Source organism: Phytophthora infestans, genomic scaffold (genome assembly GCF_000142945.1).
Source record: "Phytophthora infestans T30-4 supercont1.38 genomic scaffold, whole genome shotgun sequence".
NCBI classification, from domain to species: domain Eukaryota; phylum Oomycota; class Peronosporomycetes; order Peronosporales; family Peronosporaceae; genus Phytophthora; species Phytophthora infestans.
The window spans coordinates 552,254-570,368 of record NW_003303721.1 but is presented as its reverse complement, the minus strand read 5'-3'; the positions used below and the strand labels follow the sequence as shown (position 1 = coordinate 570,368).

Sequence of the window (18,115 nt, the reverse complement as noted above, 5' to 3'; positions counted from 1 at the left end):
TCAGCAAATTCCAAGCTAAGTTGCACAATTAGCAGCGTATCAAATCAAGTTGCACAGTTAAACTCCCGCGCTTTTTTGCCAATCCAAAACGACCAATGCAAGCCGCAAGTAGCTCCAATGGCGGGGCGGGCGTGGGCGCCAAGCGCGGCCGTGGCGGCGCCCCCACGCTCAATGCCAGCGCCGCACCCGTCGATCTTCTAGTCGACTCTACTGCTGAGGCTGTGAAGACGCGCTTCCTGCAGTTTTTATGCGGCTACGGGCAGCAAGAGGACGCGGACGAGGTTATGGGTCCTGCCAAGATCAATTACAGCCAACAGGCCGAGGTTATGCGCAATACAGAGACATCATCGCTGTTTGTGGACTTTTCGCACGTCCTGGAGTTCGATCCTGACCTTGCACAGGCGCTACAAGCCCAGTATTACCGCTGGGAACCGTACTTAAGACGCAGTGTCTTCGAGTTCATTCGACTCGAAGACGCGGCGTACACAGTCAACGAGGACGCCAACAAGACGCAACGCGAGTTCTTCGTCAACTTCTACAACTTCCAACATGTATCACAGTACGAATTTTCTCGTTAAAAATATTATTTTTAGGATAGAAATTAATATTTATTTAACATTTGTCGTGCAGTATTCGGGACCTCAGGACCAGAAGCATCGGAGAATTGCTATCGTTCTCCGGTACAGTAACACGGACGTCCGAAGTGCGTCCAGAGCTTCTGTTCGGGGCCTTCACATGTGGAGATTGTGGCGGAGACACCACCGGCGTGGAACAGCAATTCCGATACAGCGAACCCGCCAAGTGTCAGAACCCGTACTGCGTCAACACGTTCGCATGGGAGCTTAACACTGAGAAATCCGTCTTCGTGGACTGGCAGCGGGTCAAAGTACAGGAGAATAGCGACGAGATCCCGGCTGGGAGTATGCCTCGATCCATCGACGTCATTCTGCGACACGAGAACGTCGAACAGGCCAAAGCCGGCGACCGTGTGGTGTTTACCGGCACTTTAATCGTTGTACCGGATGTGTCCAAGTTCGCGAAAGCTGGTGGCGAGACTGCGGTGGCTACGCGGACCAATAGTCAGCGACGTGGAGGAGAGAACAGCACACAGGGAATGCAGGGCGAAGGCGTGCGTGGTCTCAAGGCTCTGGGTGTTCGAGAACTCACATACAAGACGTGCTTCCTGGCGTGCAGTGTACAGACAATGGAGCAACGTTTCAATAGCATTTCGATCCGCAGTGAGTTCAACGAAGACGGCGCCGAAGAAGACGCTGGCGAGGCTGCGCTACAAGAATTCAGTGACGAGGAGTTGGCTGCAATCCGAGACATGCAGCAAGATCCCGATCGATATCTCAAGATGGCCAAGTCGATCTGTCCGTCGGTGTATGGCCACGACGAGATCCGCAAGGGTATTCTACTCATGCTCTTCGGTGGTGTCCACAAGAAGACGATGGAGGCCATTAAACTGCGTGGAGATATCAACGTTTGTATCGTGGGAGACCCGTCCACAGCCAAGTCGCAGTTCTTAAAGTACATTGTCGGCTTCCTGCCTCGAGCCATCTACGCGTCCGGCAAAGTGAGTTCCGCTGCGGGTCTCACGGCCTCGGTGACTCGAGACGCAGACAGTGGCGACTATTGCGTCGAAGCCGGTGCGCTGATGCTGGCAGATAACGGTATTTGCTGTATTGACGAGTTTGACAAGATGGATCCGATGGACCAAGTCGCTATCCACGAAGCGATGGAGCAACAGACGATCTCGATTACGAAAGCAGGTATCCAAGCCACGTTGAACGCTCGGACGAGTATCTTGGCCGCTGCGAACCCGTACAATGGTCGGTACGACAAGACCAAGACGCTCAAGTACAACGTCAACATCTCGGCGCCGATTATGTCTCGCTTCGACCTGTTTTTCGTCATTTTGGACGACGGCGACGAAGTGACGGACCTCAAGATTGCAGAACATATCGTCAACATCCACATGCCCACTGAGCTGCAGACCGAAGCGACCGAGAATGGCGCGTACAGTGAAGAAGACCTCAAGCGGTACATCAAGTTCGCACGGACGTTGAACCCCGTGATCACACCGGAAGCCAAGCGCATGATGGTGGCGTGTTACCGAAGTCTGCGTGAGAACGACGTGGTGAGCAATGGACAGACCAACATCGCGTACCGTATTACAGTACGACAACTGGAGTCGATGATCCGATTGTCCGAGGGCTTGGCGAGACTCGATCTGAGCGAGACCGTGCTGGTCTCGCACGTACAAGAAGCGTATCGACTGCTCAGCAAGTCGATCATCCATGTGGATACGCAGAATGTAGAGCTCGAGTTGCCTGTGCCTGCTGTTGAAGGTGACGACGATGATCACAGTCGGGGTGGTGGCGGTGGAGACGAGGGCGATGACGACGACGATGGCAACGGTGGTGGTCACAACGGGATGAATGGGGCGTCCGCGGCTTCGAACGACACGCCTTCCAAGTCCAAGTCGTCTTCGCTCTCCTTTGAGCGCTTTGCGAGGATCCAGAAGGCTATCGGGCGGTTTATCCGCGAGAAAGAAGAGGAAGCGTTGAGTGCCAAACTCGCTCGTGACGCCATCCGAGCGCAGACTGAACAGAAGGAAGAAGACGAGGACGAGGACGACGCGACTGGAGTGCTGCAAGGTGAGCTGGTGACGTGGTACTTGTCCTCGCAGGATATCACGTCGGAGGCGCAGCTCTCGCGTGAGAAGCAAATGATCTGCTCGGTCATTGACAAGTTGCTGCAAGATAAAATCTTGTCGGTGGTGGAGATGGAGGACGAAGAAGACGAGACGATGGACAAGGACGGGAAGGAAAACACCCAGAAATTGACCCCTGAAGAGAAAGACGTTAAGAACCAGCAGAGGTATTTAACAGTGCACCCCAACTACGCCTTCGAGTAGAGGCAGACAAACAACACAAAAAGGATTGACAGTAATTGTCAATTATTGGGCTAGTTGAAGTGACCTCTGATTTGGAATAATCAAGCATGATAAAGAGTTAAAAGAGTTAGGAAGTGGATAAAGTCACACAATAATTGTCGGTAAGAAAAAAAAATCCTGACCGGATAAAATCTCGACAAATCAGTCAGCATCAAAAGTAGAAAAACACCCCCTCCCCCCTTTCACCCCTCCCAACTTATTCTGGGCCTTTCATTTCAAAAGAGGCGCGAAAAGCAGGACAAGCAGCATGGCGAGCGTCGCGTCGGCATCCGAGCCCGACGCCGAGACCACTGAAGCTAAATCCCCGGAGGTCCACGTCCCCACATCTGCCGCCGTTGTCGCCCGAGCCCCACGTATGGATGAGGAGACGTTCGGGAGTTGGGGTGCGTTTTTCGAGTATTTTGACGCATATCAGCACAAAACCCACCAGATATTCAAGAAGAGGACCTCTACAAGCGCCACGGCGAGGAACGCGGATCTCCGAGACCGTGGTAAGGACACCCCGCAGACCATTATATCAGACGCTTTCGACAAGTACTACCGAAAGTTGGTGTGCACGCATAGTCGGTCAAGGCCCAGCCGTTCGAAGGGCAAGAGGCATAACTACTTCGTGAAGTCTACCGGATGTCAAGCGCAGATGACGGTCGTGAAGTCTACCGGATGTCAAGCGCAGATGACGGTCGTTGTAATTTGGGATGCTGCTCAGGGTTTTCAAGTGAAGGTTACGCACCAGGAGACAGCGCACAACCACTCACTAAGCTTAGGATCTTATGGAAATCACCCCTCAAATCGACGCGTTGCAGACGAAGACGTGATTGACTTCGTGGATGAGCTTCAAGCTGCCGGGGCGAAGAAAAAGCTGATTCTGCAGTTTCTGAGGATGAAAACTGGTACGCTACATGATTGTATCCTTGTTATTATGCTTGTTTTGGTTCTAATGCCTGGTTAATAGGCAAGCATGTTACCCTGCGTGATGTGCACAATATTGTGGCGAAGCTGAAAGAGGCGCGGCGTGGAGCTACAACCGTCGAGACAAGACTGGAGTCTGGTTTGCGCGATTTCTGCTCTCGAAAGCTTAATACGGCGACCATTTATGTGGATGACGAGAAGCTAGCGCAGACGATCACTTTTCAAACCCACCAGATGCGAAGGTTCTTTGAGGCGTTCCCACAGGTGTTGATGGTGGACGCCACTCACAACACCAACGATGCTCGATACAAGCTCTTCAGTTTCATGATTCACGATGTCTTCGGCCATGTAAGTACTCTCTTGGTGGCTGTGTCGATTGTGTGACTCTAATTGTACCTCTGTGTTGGTTTGGGTGACTCTACTGTGCCCGTGTGTCCCGCTACATTTGTGTGCCTCTATGTGACTTTACTGTGATTGTGTGCCATTGCTACAATTGTGTACCTCGTTGTGGCTGCTTGTGTACAGGGGCAATACGTGCAGCATGCACTCATGGAGAACGAAAGTGCTGATTGTTTGGGGGATGCAGTGAAATCGTTCAAATCATTTAACTCAACCTGGGACCAAGTTCGAGTGATTATCGTTGACAAAGACTTTGGAGAAATTGCGCTTCTGCAGAAGGCTTTTCCTGCAGCAAGAATTCTGCTCTGTGTCTTTCATGTGGTGAAGTATCTTCGGGGAGAAATGGCAAAGAGGGAGTATAATATTGAAGATCGGGATAAGGTTGAGGACGCCGTTCACATGATGGTGGACGCCTAGACGGAACTTGAGTACGAAACGAGTCGTAGATATCTGTACTACGTGGTTGACGGAAAGCAAATTACACTCGAAGAAGATATTCTAGAGGACTCAACACACCCATTTCTGAAGTACTTCCACGAGAATTGGCACAATTGCAGACACATGTGGAGTGGATTTGGTCGTGTAGACGTCCCTCATTTGGGAAACACGACAAACAACAGGTACTGAGGCGTTTTTGTGCTGTCTTAAGTTCTAATTGCTAACTGTTGACTTATATAACGACTTAGGTTGGAGGCGGCATGGGGCCACTTGAAGGACGTGCTGAAGTCTACGATGGCGCTCGATGAGTGCGTGGATACTCTGCAGTTCTTGCAGTCTATTGCGGAGATGGAGTATGCGAAGAAAATGACAGACGTTGGACACATGCGTTACGCTGGAGCTGATGCTGAGTTGACGAAGCTATCAAAAGAGGTTAGCCAGCACGCCTACGAGCTGGTGGAAAAGCAGTATCGCGTTGCTAATGATCGCGAGACTACGTATACAACGCGCGAACTACAATCTTACATGATCGAGATGGTGTCAGCAGCTGACACGAGTCGAAAGTACCATCTTGATACTAGGGTGCGTAAATTGTTTTGTCCATAATGGGTGAATGGTATCAATACTTATTGAATGGTTATTCTGACTTGACAGACGTATCACTGTTCGTGTATTTTCATGAGGACAGAGCTGCTTCCCTGTCGTCATGCTATATACTGGCGTTTACTTTGTGGAAAAAGCCCCATTCCAGTCAAGCACATCCACCCTCGTTGGAGTCTGTCATCCTCGCTGAACATTCCCGTTGAAGAAGATGAGGATGCAGAAGACGGAGAAGCAACGAGTGGATCATTTCGGGTGCGAGATTCCGCTTTGACAGCGGTACGCCACAAAGTGCTCAACGGGACTAACAAGTTCCGAACATCACACGCTGTAGCGACGCGAATTGCAGATATCATGAGCCGAAATGGAACTCCCGTGTTTATCCAGATGTTGGAAAGTCTTAAGCGCTTTGAGTCCATTGCAACGGATGGAGAGGCACCTTTCGTTTCTGTATGGCCAGATCGACTCTCTCAACTGAATCCTCTTTTGCAGATTTCTGAGATACGTGATGGTGCAGCAAATTCCGATGACACCAGTGAGCCTCCAACTGCAATCGCCGACGCCACTATCTACAACAACGAGGATGAGATACAGCGTGAGGGCCTTGAGGAACCTGAGGATGCTTCGGGTCGCGGTGGGCCTATGGTGGCTCAATCACGAAGTCACTCACGTGGTGTGTCACCTTGTTCAAGTCACACGGGTCACACGATAGAGGTGACGGATAGCAACAGTCACTCTGGAGGCGCCAGTCACTCCGACGAAGTGACGAGTATTGCGCAAGGTTTCCCCGATCAATCTGAGATGCGGGACGAGCGGAGTATTGTGGGGCTATCACATTCGAGCTATGACGAGACAAAACAAGTAGCACCTCCAGCAAAGAGAGCGCTTTCAGATGGCGGACATCCCAGTTCCAGCTCAAGTGAGGAATGCTCATTCTTCCTCTCGAAAAGCACCAAAAACCGCGGTCGGCCCAAGATACGAAAGAACCAGAAACAACAAGTGAAGAAGCAACGATTGGTGAACTCTCTGAAGGAAGCCAAACAGCTTGTGCAAGGGACGTTGACGCCGGTTATCACGCTAAGCAATGTGGCCACAGTGTTAAAGTCGACATACAGTTACGAATCCGCATACGAGTTCCTCTCCAAATTATCGGTAAAGACGCTGGGCCCCAGGAAACAAGTAATAGCGAAGATGGTAGCCCCCAGTGAGGCCCTAAGCAGCGTCAAGTTCGTGTTCACCGAGCAATTCACGCATAAATGCAGAAATGTTTTGGAAATGTACAGAGAGGCACTACCAGACCCGAAGTCACCCGTAGGTGTTCGTCTCGCTAAGATCGGGTTCATCAGCGAGGACCAAGTGCAAGTAATGGTGGAGTACCATCACACGATGAAGTCTTTGGAGGCAGTGTCTGATACAATTGAGTGGATGGAAGCTACGTCGCTAAACAGACTGGATATTCCAGAAGGTCTCAATGAGTATGTTGAACTAGATAAGACCAAGGCTACCACAGCGCTGCAGCAGATTGTCTTGCCAATCTCACGCTTGACACCGTTCGGAATGGTCTCGAATGAATCCGTTCTGCTGCTAAGAGAAGACCTATGGCTGAACGACGACTGCATGATGCACGTAATGACGACGATCCAAGAAGAGCATGCACACGTTGGTATTATTTCGCCAGGCGTTACCGGTACGGATGACCCTGAAACGCAGGAGAAGGTCATCAGTGGCTCCGATCCATTCCAAGAGCACAACACGCATGTGTTGCTGCCAATTCATATCAACAGAAACCACTGGTGCGGTGCAGTCTTTGACTTCAAGTCCACACCAAACCGGATCACAGTATTTGACCCCCAACAGAAGCCAAAGCAACTTGAAACGTGTGAAGACATTGTCAAGAAAATCTTTCCAGAGATAGTAGCCAAAATGGATTGGAAACGAGAAGTGTGGCTGAAGCAGACAGATGGACACAATTGCGGACCTCTTGTTCTCCTGTTTTTTGAGAGCATTGTGCGTGACGTCGTTCTCCCGAAGTCGCCATCGAAGGCGCTCCTTCGGTACTACAGGATGAGATATCTACTGAAGTCACTGCATGTTTAGGAGAGACGTTAGCACACTGCAAAAGTTGCGTAATTCATTCAGTTCATGCATCAACCGGGTTTCTTTACGATGTTCAACACTTTCTGGTACATGAAGCTATACATCAGAATGTCTTTAGGGCCTCCGTTGATCTCATTACTTCCCCATCGGACTCACGGACTCACGTTGATTTCCTTACTTCCACATCGGACTCACGGACTCACTTGCGAAAAAATGCTTAGTCATGTGTACAATCTGGCAACACGCAGACTTCATCGTATTCCTTCGACATTCGCACGACATTTGACGATTGCGCAACCACGTTCACACACTTGGATGGCCTCAATAATGTCTACAAACGATGAAATTTTGGAAATATATTCGGTATTTTATTCTCTATGTGTGGCTTTGTGCCTTTGTCGTAGGTACACAACCGAATATGGTGACATTTATACGCACTTAAGTACGAAGTCACATAACCATCTAACATCGATCAAAGAGTTAAGTACGGTTATCTGGATTTTAGCAACCACATTAGCTGTGCGTCTATCTTTTGACCGAGACTTTTTTACGTGGTGGATCAAGGCGGAGCAGGTTGGCTGGGCTTGCTAGCCCGTTCTCTCTTAGACCAAGAGTCTTTTTTTTAATGTGCGCCTCGGTTTAGTGCACGCCAACCAAGTTTTGGTTACCAACGCAGTTTCGTCAACCTTTGCTGCTCAGTGCAAGTCACCAAATCCACTGTAATACATCGCCCTGGCTATCATTCCTCGGTGGGTACGTATCCAACAAGATCGTCCTGAACGAACGGGGTGGCGGCGGGCATCGCACGAATGCTGGCTGCGTCCATATGGCTCAATTGAACTTATTCAGTCAGTTTTGTGAAGTTCTTCAGCATCTCGGTGGTTGCTATCGGTGCCAGCTGGAGTAACTCGAAATGACCCGAGAAATCAACCTTGGTGGAGTGCTGATGCCCCAGTGACAGACTGTCAAGCGTGGTCGCTGTTTCCAATCCTGCGGATCTCTTGTCGTTTCTCTCGACCTGTACGCCAGCGTGTCGGAGACGCGCCTCGCCTTGAAGTCTCTCACCGGCTCATTCTCGGCAAAAATGACAAAGGTTTCCGCGTCGCCGAATCGACGCCAATGCTCGTTGCTACTTGTATATAGGAACAATCGTATCCTGTAGCTCTACAAAAGCAAGCAATGCAAGGGCTTAGAAAAGCGAGATAAAGCCGAGTTATCATATCAATCCGCTGTGCATGTACATGTGCTTGGCGCCACGATGGTCAGTGCTCGTCTGTCCTCTCTTTGCTGATAAGTCATCAGAGCATGTGTGCGGAGCTTTTATTCGAGCTGCAGACGGCGGAGTGGCACCGCCTCCAAAAACGCTGCACGACACTTGCACCCTGTCACCTCTGCTTGCAGCTCGGCGTCTCGACACGGATCGCCACAACGCCGCACCATCCACCAGCGCCTGTCCCTTTCTGTCTTCCTCTCGGTGTCGCCGGTGCGTGCTATGCACTCGCGCGCGCCCGTGTGATGAGACTGCCAGTCGTCTTGATGCGACCTAAGTCGTCAATCCGGACAAGAGAGGCAGGAACACCCCAACCATTTAAAAAAATCTGCACTCGCAGCAAGAAGAGCAGCAGCACACACATACGCTGCAAACCCGTTAGTTATGGGAGGTAGGAAGCGCTACGTGATGAACCCGTTCCCGTCGATGGAACTGTCGGCGGGGGACAAGGTGCAGATGCAAAAGACTGCCAGCGGCTTTCTCGCGGAATGTCTGTACTCGTACGAGACGTTTCTCAAGGAAGGCGGCCACAACGTGGACGAGCGTCGCTGGAAGCCGCTCAAGACGAGAGAAAACCTGCGACTGTTTCTAGAGCGGGAGGTGCGTACGACCACGGACGGGAGCCACTACATGATGAACGAGGCGTCGGAACAGGCTGGTACGCCCGTGTCGCTGTGTATCGGCAAGATGCAGGGCACGCTGGACGACGTCGTGTTCGGCACAGTGAGCACGACGTCGGAGGACATGTGCTTCAATGCGACGTACGTGGACGACCTCACCGGTGCAGCGGTACTGGCTACCGTCGTGGAACCTACGATCGAGGACCCGTTGACGACGCTCGCGCTGAAATGGCAGGAACTGGACCTGCTGCTACACTCGAACAAGCGCGACTTTGTGTTCATGGAGGCTACGGGTTTCACGCAACTGGGCAACGGCGAACGCGTCGGGTACCGGTTGATGTATTCGATCGGGTTTCCGCAGACGCCGGAGCTGCCGAACCGCGTTCGCGCCAGCGTCAACGTCTTCTTCCTGTACCGCCAGGAGCACGACCAGTGCGTCGAGATGTACTCGTCCGGCGTCGTCGCGAACGGCTCCAGCGTCGAATCGTTCCTGGTCACGGCGTCGGCTATGAAGTTTTTCACGGCGTTAAAGTTCGCACACTGCGGTGAGATGAAGAAGCTCACGTGGCTCATACACCGCCGCTATGCGCTGGACAAGCAGCGCGGCGCGCCTATCAACGAGGGCGAGTGCGTGAGCTGCGGTATCCCCATCAGCTCCAAGATCTTCGGCAAGTTCGGCCGCTCTCGGGACTCTTGCAAGCTCTGCCATCGTCTCGTATGCGGCACGTGCCGTGTCAAGAAGCGTCTGAACTTCGTGACGCTTGAAATGACGTTCGAGGAGCGCAAGACGTCGTTCTGCCCCTCGTGCATCAAGGAAGCTTTTGAAATTAACACAGCAGACGCCGCCCGCGCACAAATTGCGGGCAATAATTCGCAGTACGCCTTCCATTCCGGTACGGACTACTCCTTCGCGTCCTCCTCTGACTCGGAGCGTACCGTGTAAAGGTCTACCGTACTCGAATAACAATTCTCATCCTGTTGGAAAATGTGTGTTGATAAGTAAAATATAAAGTTGCCGTCCCCCCCCCAACTTCAACTTTGCTTCTTTAATAATAGTAATAGAATTATAACTGTAAAATAAAAAAGCACCAGTTTATTAAGAAAGGGGACACTACGGTACTTAAACACTACTACTAGGAAAGTAGTACTACTGCAATATTAGTACTACATTGGCTGATTATTTTTAACGAGTCAAACTCTTTGAGTTTATGATAACCCGGAGGACGATCGATACTTGGTCGGTGTTACCAACGTGCTGCGTTCCCCGTATCGACTTCCGACTCCCACGCAGCATTCCGCCCCGCCACGAACCACACATACAAGAAGAACCAGCCACTAGCCACCTTGTGCTTTTATTATAACGGCTTTGACAGCTACAACTTGTCAAGCGCTCAAATTTGACTTTTAGACGTATTCAGTTGACAAATTTTCGGAATAAGATACCATGCCGACGTGGGGTCCCAGTCCGTTCGAACCGCTGCAGCTCTCAGTGGACGATGCGTCCCAGCTAGGCGAGATCGCTCGAGTATTCGTCCAAGACAGTGTGCACAGCTATGAAAAATATCTGTACGAGGACCAGCGTCGACTGGATGAGCGGCAGTGGAAATTAACCAAGCAACGCGCGGGCGTGCACGTGTACGTGGAGCAGCCACTCAAAGAGCGACGTAAAGTCGGTGGCGCTACACAAGACGAGCTGGAGAGAGAGTACCGCCATCAGCGTCCATGCCCCTCAGCGGGAGAGAAGGTGACGGCCGCTGCCGCCGCGTCATTGGCGGATCTCCCGCTTCTTCTGGCCGTCGGGACCATTGCCGGTACGCTGGACGACGCCATGTACGGGGCCGTGAACTCAACAATAGATACCATGATGATCAAGTCGTCGTATGTAGGGGACAATATGGCGGATGGGGCCGTTCTAGCTACCATAGTGGAGCCGTCTCCAAACGATCCGTTCCATTCTTTGACAGTCAAATGGATGGAGAACGAACAGCTACATGTCTTGAAACCCGTGGTGAAAAACCGGGATTTCGTGTATTTAGAAGTCACGGGACTCGCAGAACTGGACACGGGCGAACGCGTCGGGTACCACTTACTTCATTCCGTGAATTTCCCGCAGACCCCTGAGTTAGAAGGTCGTGTACGCGCGAACTTATCGGTGGGGGCGGTGTACAGACAGGAGCGCGAAGGACTTGTGGATGTCTATGTACGCGCTATCTTGAACCCGTGTGGGAGTATTATCCGCTCGCTGGTAGTGAGATCTGTGGCGGACGCGATCATTTCAGTCACGGAGATCGCAGAGTGTGCGCAGAAGAAGAAACTGGCGTGGCTGGCCAAGACGTCGCGGGAGAAAAGACGTCTGAGGGCCATGCAGAGCGCTGTAGCGGCGGTAGTGGAAGCCAATAGGATCCACTCTCCCACTGCCCAGTCCAATGCCACCAGCACAACGTCCAGCTCTGCTACGACTCGACCCAGTGTTCCCATTCCAGCTTCGGAAACTCCAGCGGCTGCGAACGGGATGGAGAAATGCACGTCGTGTCAAAAGCGTTCGGTACACAGAACCCCGTCCGGCAACCTGGTGAATACGTACGGCAAACGTTCGGATCGAGACCAATGCAAACTCTGCTACAAATACGTCTGCTCTTCTTGTCGAGTGAAGCACAGACTGACCTTTATGAAGCCTCAAGGAGGTCTCGTGCGTCCAGATCTCCGCTTCTGTGGACGATGTATAGATCGAGCTAGAGCAGCCGACACGGCGGCGATTGCTAGTGAAGAGCTGGCGTCAGGAGAGGAGTTTTTAGAGTTCTACCAGAGTTTAAGTTCACGAAGCAGACGACGAGCCAGTATGGCAGTGTAGGGGGCGAAGCAAGGTGATATCTATTTTTTCTACGTCATTGAGAGATTTCTTAATAACTCGAGCAGATAGCTTCGGCTGGTTTATTGCATGATGCTGGGTTGATGCCTACCGTTGCCGGCAAGCTCGTGAACGTGAACGGGTTGTCACCGACTGTACTGGAGATCTGCAGCTTGTAGGACCCGTACGAGCCGCGCGCGCGGCAGGTGTAGAGCTCAGGCGGGTAGTCAGCCTTTGTCTTGCCAATACGAGCGTCTTCCTCACTTGCGCCTGTTGGTGCAACGGCGAGAGTGTAGGATCCTTGCTTAAGGAACGTTCGTTTATACGGATCTCGGTAGCTGACAGATCCGTCCTGGGTCGCGTCATCACCTGGACTGTCGTCCACGGTGAAGACGGCTGCGGAGTCTCCTTCTGCGAAGAGATATATCATCGCATCCAAGTACGAAGCGCGACAGTCGCCGTTCAGATCGTAGAAGGTGTCGTTGTCTGCGATCTCAACTGATAGCACGTCGAACGAGATGTCTGCGTCGCTGCTCAGTGTGAATTTCACGGAATCAATACTGACGTAGCTGGACGCGAGGATGATAGCGCCGTTCATGGTTAGACGCGGTGTCAGTGGTTGAGCGACCTCAGGAGGAGGCGGGATAAACGCTGGGAAACACTCCGTGTTGGTCATAGCGTTTGACCCATCGTCGACGCCATCAAACTCCGCTACATCAATGCCGTTTAGTATCAAGTCCGCTATGATACGCCTGGCCGGGACGCCCGTATTAGCACACATCTCGCCGCAGTGGTGCAATGCGATAACGCCGTGGTCTGCGAAGGAGATGACGGGCGATCCGGATGATCCGCTCTGCGTGTCCCCGCTGTACGAGTAGCCTGAACCACCGCAGGAACTGGCCTTGAGACTCAGCAACGCCACGTTGTTTGCGTAGTCGTCGACCATGGCAATCCGTTTGCCTTTGTACAGCGGATGTTGTGGGATATATACTTGCTCGCCCACGACACCGTCACGTGTCTTAAGTCTCAGATAACCGTACTTTTGAGCGATAGCAGCTCCATCATCAGGTACTTTAAGTAGGGCGTAGTCCAGCTCTTCGTCAGCGTGAATAAGTTCAGCACTCATTGAGACAAGGTCGCCTGGACACGCCCCCCATGAGGCACACGAGACGCTGTCGCTGCATACATCAGCTTCAGCCATGAACTCGACCGTTGTGCTACTCGCTTCGTCGTCGGTGGACACGCAGTGGTGGTTCGTCATGAGGTGTCCTTCGTTACCAATCAGCCAACCAGTACAGCCCGCAGACGCTCCCAAGCCTTTCGGAATGAGCAACCGAGCCACGGATCGAGCCGCTAAGAACGCCGTCCGGGTGTTAGTGTCGTCATAGTAGCAAATAGCCTCTTTGGTGTTGTCCGCAGCGCAGATACTCTCGTCTGTGGCCGAGATCGGGTTGTCATTATCCATGAGCACATAGTAGTACGCGTCCACCACGAAACCGTAGCAGGTGGCGTCACTGTTTGTTACACTAAAGGAGTTCGCGATGACGTCGGCATCGTCGTCCGTAGTGTTAAGACTACCTGCGTTGCGGTAGAATTCGATGCGAAACTCTTTTGCAAGAAGAGGCTGAGCCTGAACGTTGCCGTGCACCTTATCACTAGGGTAGTTCAGGGACAGGTTGAGCGTACGATCCGGAGCGTCGAAACCTTCCACTGCTCGAAGCACCACCGAGGCACCACGAGGCATCCAGAGCTTGCTGAGGTGTAGTGCCACGTAAGCATAACCGGTACCTTTGGTCAACGTGAACGACCGGAACGGAGTGGAACTTCCGGGTGTAGCCATGTCGAATGCTGTCTCAAATTCCGGACAACCCATTGCGACATTCACGGCATGCAGTCTCGATTCAGTAGAATTGTCGGTACTTTCCGATGCAGGATCGATCTGCATGGGGGTGAAATCCGCGCTGAGTAGATTGCTATCGTCCGCTACTGGGTTGGCAGCGTACGTCGCCATCAATAGCAACGCGATTAAACCGGTGAGACCCAATGCACGATACCGCCGTTGGTTCCCATCGCCTGAAGAATCGTGGTCCAGCCGATGGTGAGTCGTTGAGACCCTAATATCGTACATTTCTCAAGGAGGACTTTGGTACTCGATCGAGACGCCGGAAGTTGACAAGTGAGAGTTGACGTTGAAGATCACTTTCAAACATAGTTCGTTCGCGCCACCGTCACAGCTGTCTATGAATAGGAGACAAGACGCACCGAAGCCGCTAGCTCTATTTTTTTAGAGCTCTTGCGACTCGAATTGGAGCCAAGAACTTCTCTGTACAATTCCAAGTCAGGAGGAATCCGAATGTTCTGCTATCCGTTGGCATCCTATCCTCCAGCATATCCGTTCTATTTTATTCCTTGATTCGATACTGCAGAGCCTCCCTTTCAATATTTCTCTTTTTTCGATGATCATCATGATTCATTGATATTCATTCAATAAAAAGTAACTTAGTTTGGGTTGATAACTATCTGGGCATTAGATTGAGGTAGCGTTTGTCCAGTGACCCCCAGTCATCGCTGCGTTCCGATCCAGACGGTGAGCTTGAGTTGGTCGGTCCACTGCTCCATGGCGTTCTCTCCACTATCCTCGAGTCGGTATATTCTCCACACGCGACAGCACGCGAACTCGTTCGAGCTGCTTCTTCCACGCAGTACGAGCAGAACCACATTTTATTTTTGAAGAAGCTCCCATTTGAAGAGGCAAAGCCCAGCTCGACCATCAATCTGCATGATGAGCACAGCGCACGCTTGCAAAGCGAGCATGAGCCGATCTCGGTGGCGAAAATTCCAGGTTTCTGGCCACAGCCGATGCACTTAGCCTCCCCTCGGATGATGGTGTTCGTATCGCGTACTCTCAATAGCCACGTCAGCTTCTTGAGATGAGCGCAGCGGATCATTTTTCTCGCTGAGATGAGTGACACGGCCGCGTATTTTACGCCCATAGAGCGAGGTATGCGTCCCCCCGAGTTCACAGACGCGCGACAGTATAAATCCACGGCACTGTGGTTCCGTTGTCTGTACAACCCGCAGATGGACATCGTACCACGCGTATTATTGCGCGTCTTGGGGGTCTGAGGAAAGTGGACCGAGTGGAGAAGGTGGTACCCTACCAGTTCCCCGTCGCTTAGCTTGGTGAAACCCGTCGCCTCCATGTAGACGAAGTCGCGGCTACTAACAAGAGGACGCAGCATTGGAGACTGGTAGCCCTCGACCCACTTGACAGTGAGTGACTGGAACGGGTCTATAGTCGAGGGGCTATCAATGGTTGCCAGCACTGCGCCGTTAGCTAATTGATCTCCTGTGTAGAAGTACTTGAGACGCATGGATGTCACTGTGGGGGTCATTACACCGTACATGGCGTCGTCCAACGCGCCCTCCATCTGTCCTACGGCCAGTAGAGCAGGTAGATCCGCTAGCTCGGGCGCTTGCTGCTGGTTGACGTACCCTTGGTCGTCGGCGGGGTTCGCGGTCTCGAGCTCCGAAAATACCCGCATGTTGTCCCGCTGGAGAATTTGTTTCCACCGTTTATTGTCGAGACGTTCGTGATCGTCATGCAGGTACCGCTCGTAACTCTCGACTTGATGTTGCACGAAGGCGTGGACGAGTTCCCTCAGGTAGTTGGCGTCATGGTGTGCCAGGTTGAGGGGGGCGAATGGACTCGCAGCATTGGCCATCGACGCTTGTCAAACCGCACAGAGTCTGTGACAGACTGGTTGATCCGGGAAGTCCGTGTTTAAAGCTGGAGTGAACTGGCAGGCGAGTTACCTCTCCCTTCTCTCCATGCGGGCGGCCGTGACACGTTTTTCCAGCGAGATCGGTACCACATGGACATCATCACTCGAGCAGCAGATCCCAAGTGGTTCAGATGATAAGATCCTTGCCCAAAAGCAACTGGGTCTCAACGCCACTGCTCTGCTTGGCATGCGTGCGCTCGGTCTGCAGCAACTTTTCCTCGGTGCGTGGCGGGTGGATACATGTTCATGAAGGCAAATCTCAGCAGGACATCTTGGGGTCGAAACATTGCTCTGCGGACTGTTGTTTACTCTTGCTAGGTCGCGCCACAAACATTTTTGTATCCATGATCGTGAAACAAAAAGTGTACACTACTGTTCTTGTGCTGTATCAGTTAGCACTTCTCAACGTAGCTAAGTTCGCTGCCAACCTACTCTACGACGGAGCACTACGCACATGTACGTGATGTTCGGGTCGGAGCTCAGTCAGACGGTGCCAGCGATTCGAAATTAGCATCCGCTTCGAAATCCTCAGAATTTCAGCATCCTGTGCTTGGTTGAATGTACCAACTACGACATGATCAGCGTTTTCTTTAGCTTGCACGACGCGCATGCTGGACGATTACGAAGTGCACAAGCGTCGCTTCTGAGCAAGGACGTTCTCCCACCGCAATTGACTTCAGACGTTTGCGCAAAAGTCTTAGTAGAAGTTGAACTGCTGCTGCTACTGGTGGATGCATTGGCGAGTGATCGACTCGCGGCTTCCCGTGCAAGTTTCAAGTTCTGAGTGGATGTGCGTCGTAGCCATACTTGGCGCCGACATCGATGGCTTGCCACCTCGCCGTCACAGTGCATGTACAGTGTACTGTACAGTATTTGCAATCTGAACTTGTCTGCACAGCTCCAGTCTCTTCAAATTGGAGACTCCGATGTACTTCTTTGTGGTGAGCACTGTGCAGCTGGCGAGCGTGCCATCCTGAGCCAACTGTCGGACTCTTTCGTGTCCGTTTTTAGTGGTTTTACTATTATACCACTGTAGACAACTTTGAATCGGTTGCACTGCTGTACTCTCTGAGGCGCGTCGCGTTGAGAATTTACATGCAAATTATCGCTGTGTACATACCGCTCAGCTAGACTTTGCTCCTGCTGCTTGTATTTCTGGTAACTGTGCTCGTGAGTCAGGATACATAATAACTGAGCGGTCATAACTCTGTAAGTTACACTGGTAATACATGTATTCTCCAAAAATATATTGTGTGAATTCCGCCAGTAGATCGTACTTAAGTGGCTGCATTTTGTACTTTTTCCAGGAAATTTTGAGAAGAACGAATGATCGTTTCGGTTCACTATGCATTTTGAAAAAAGAGAGTGGGTATCTTGCCCGACTGGGATTGCCCTTCCCCTACGCATCCCTTTCTCTTACCGAGCTGGTTCATCCGTACAACAGTATACATCGTATAGCGCCGTGAGCCACACAATTCGTTAACGGGGAGAGCGTGAGCGACAAGCATGGATCTCCGCACGCGCGCAGCGCAAAAGCGCCATCTTACTCATTCAGCTGAGTGGGAGCCCGACGAGAGCGAGAGTAATAGTTCGGATGCGCCTCCTGATGACGTCTGGGCGCCTTCCCCCGTCGTGAGTGATCTTGATACGACACATATTCCGTTGGAGCCAGTGAGCTGCTCCGATCCGCCGGAATCCACCAGCAGCACAAGCGAAGGTGGTAGCTCCGTCCGCGTACTCGCCTTGGCGCCTACGAAGGTTGAGTTTCCCTCCTGGGAGGTGTTTGAAGATTATCTGGCGGTATACCAAGCATAGACGTTCCAGGCACGTGTTTTCTATAGCTGTGTAAACACGTTTTGGCTGACATGCACTATAAATTTATCTGTAGATTTTCAGGGTGAGGACAAATACCACTGTGGCAGAGCGCAACGCACGGATCGACCGCACCAAGTCAAAGGCGGAAAAACTTCCTGACGAGTGGGTGCAATACGCAAAGACCTTTGTACCTATTCCGGGAAATTTAAGTCCCAGACCACGAGCAAGAGACCCCGGCAGGAGTCTAGGATGAAAGGATGCAATGCCCAGGTAAAGTGAACGATCGGGCTCGGTTGGGCTTGGTCGGGTTCGTTAGATCGGGATTGAGACTGGTCTGGTCGGGATGGAAATCCGAACGAGGTCTTAACACTCTCT

At 51.8% G+C, this 18,115-nt stretch overlaps 5 protein-coding genes across 5 annotated transcripts; 3 read left to right on the top strand and 2 right to left on the bottom strand.

The window, feature by feature from the left end:
- Nucleotides 1-95: 95 nt before the first annotated feature.
- Nucleotides 96-2,920, top strand: PITG_15053 (DNA replication licensing factor MCM6, putative; the record flags this gene model as incomplete). Its single annotated transcript, XM_002898183.1, has 4 exons — nucleotides 96-559; nucleotides 631-2,344; nucleotides 2,486-2,782; nucleotides 2,843-2,920. 4 exons carry the CDS (start codon nucleotides 96-98, stop codon nucleotides 2,918-2,920), a joined length of 2,553 nt encoding a protein of 850 aa, XP_002898229.1.
- A 6,079-nt stretch (nucleotides 2,921-8,999) lies between these two features.
- PITG_15052 (uncharacterized protein) lies at nucleotides 9,000-10,235 on the top strand (the record flags this gene model as incomplete). The annotated part of the gene is made up of 1 exon (XM_002898182.1): nucleotides 9,000-10,235. One exon carries the CDS (start codon nucleotides 9,057-9,059, stop codon nucleotides 10,233-10,235), a length of 1,179 nt encoding a protein of 392 aa, XP_002898228.1.
- Nucleotides 10,236-10,736: 501 nt separating this feature from the next.
- On the top strand, nucleotides 10,737-12,160 carry PITG_15051 (uncharacterized protein; the record flags this gene model as incomplete). The annotated part of the gene is made up of 2 exons (XM_002898181.1): nucleotides 10,737-12,105; nucleotides 12,153-12,160. 2 exons carry the CDS (start codon nucleotides 10,737-10,739, stop codon nucleotides 12,158-12,160), a joined length of 1,377 nt encoding a protein of 458 aa, XP_002898227.1.
- Nucleotides 12,161-12,192: 32 nt separating this feature from the next.
- Nucleotides 12,193-14,151, bottom strand: PITG_15050 (uncharacterized protein; the record flags this gene model as incomplete). The annotated part of the gene is made up of 1 exon (XM_002898180.1): nucleotides 12,193-14,151. The coding sequence occupies one exon, from the start codon at nucleotides 14,149-14,151 to the stop codon at nucleotides 12,193-12,195; it is 1,959 nt and encodes a 652-aa protein (XP_002898226.1).
- Nucleotides 14,152-14,656: 505 nt separating this feature from the next.
- Nucleotides 14,657-15,865, bottom strand: PITG_15049 (uncharacterized protein; the record flags this gene model as incomplete). Its single annotated transcript, XM_002898179.1, has 1 exon — nucleotides 14,657-15,865. The coding sequence occupies one exon, from the start codon at nucleotides 15,863-15,865 to the stop codon at nucleotides 14,657-14,659; it is 1,209 nt and encodes a 402-aa protein (XP_002898225.1).
- Between the last annotated feature and the right edge of the window lie 2,250 nt (nucleotides 15,866-18,115).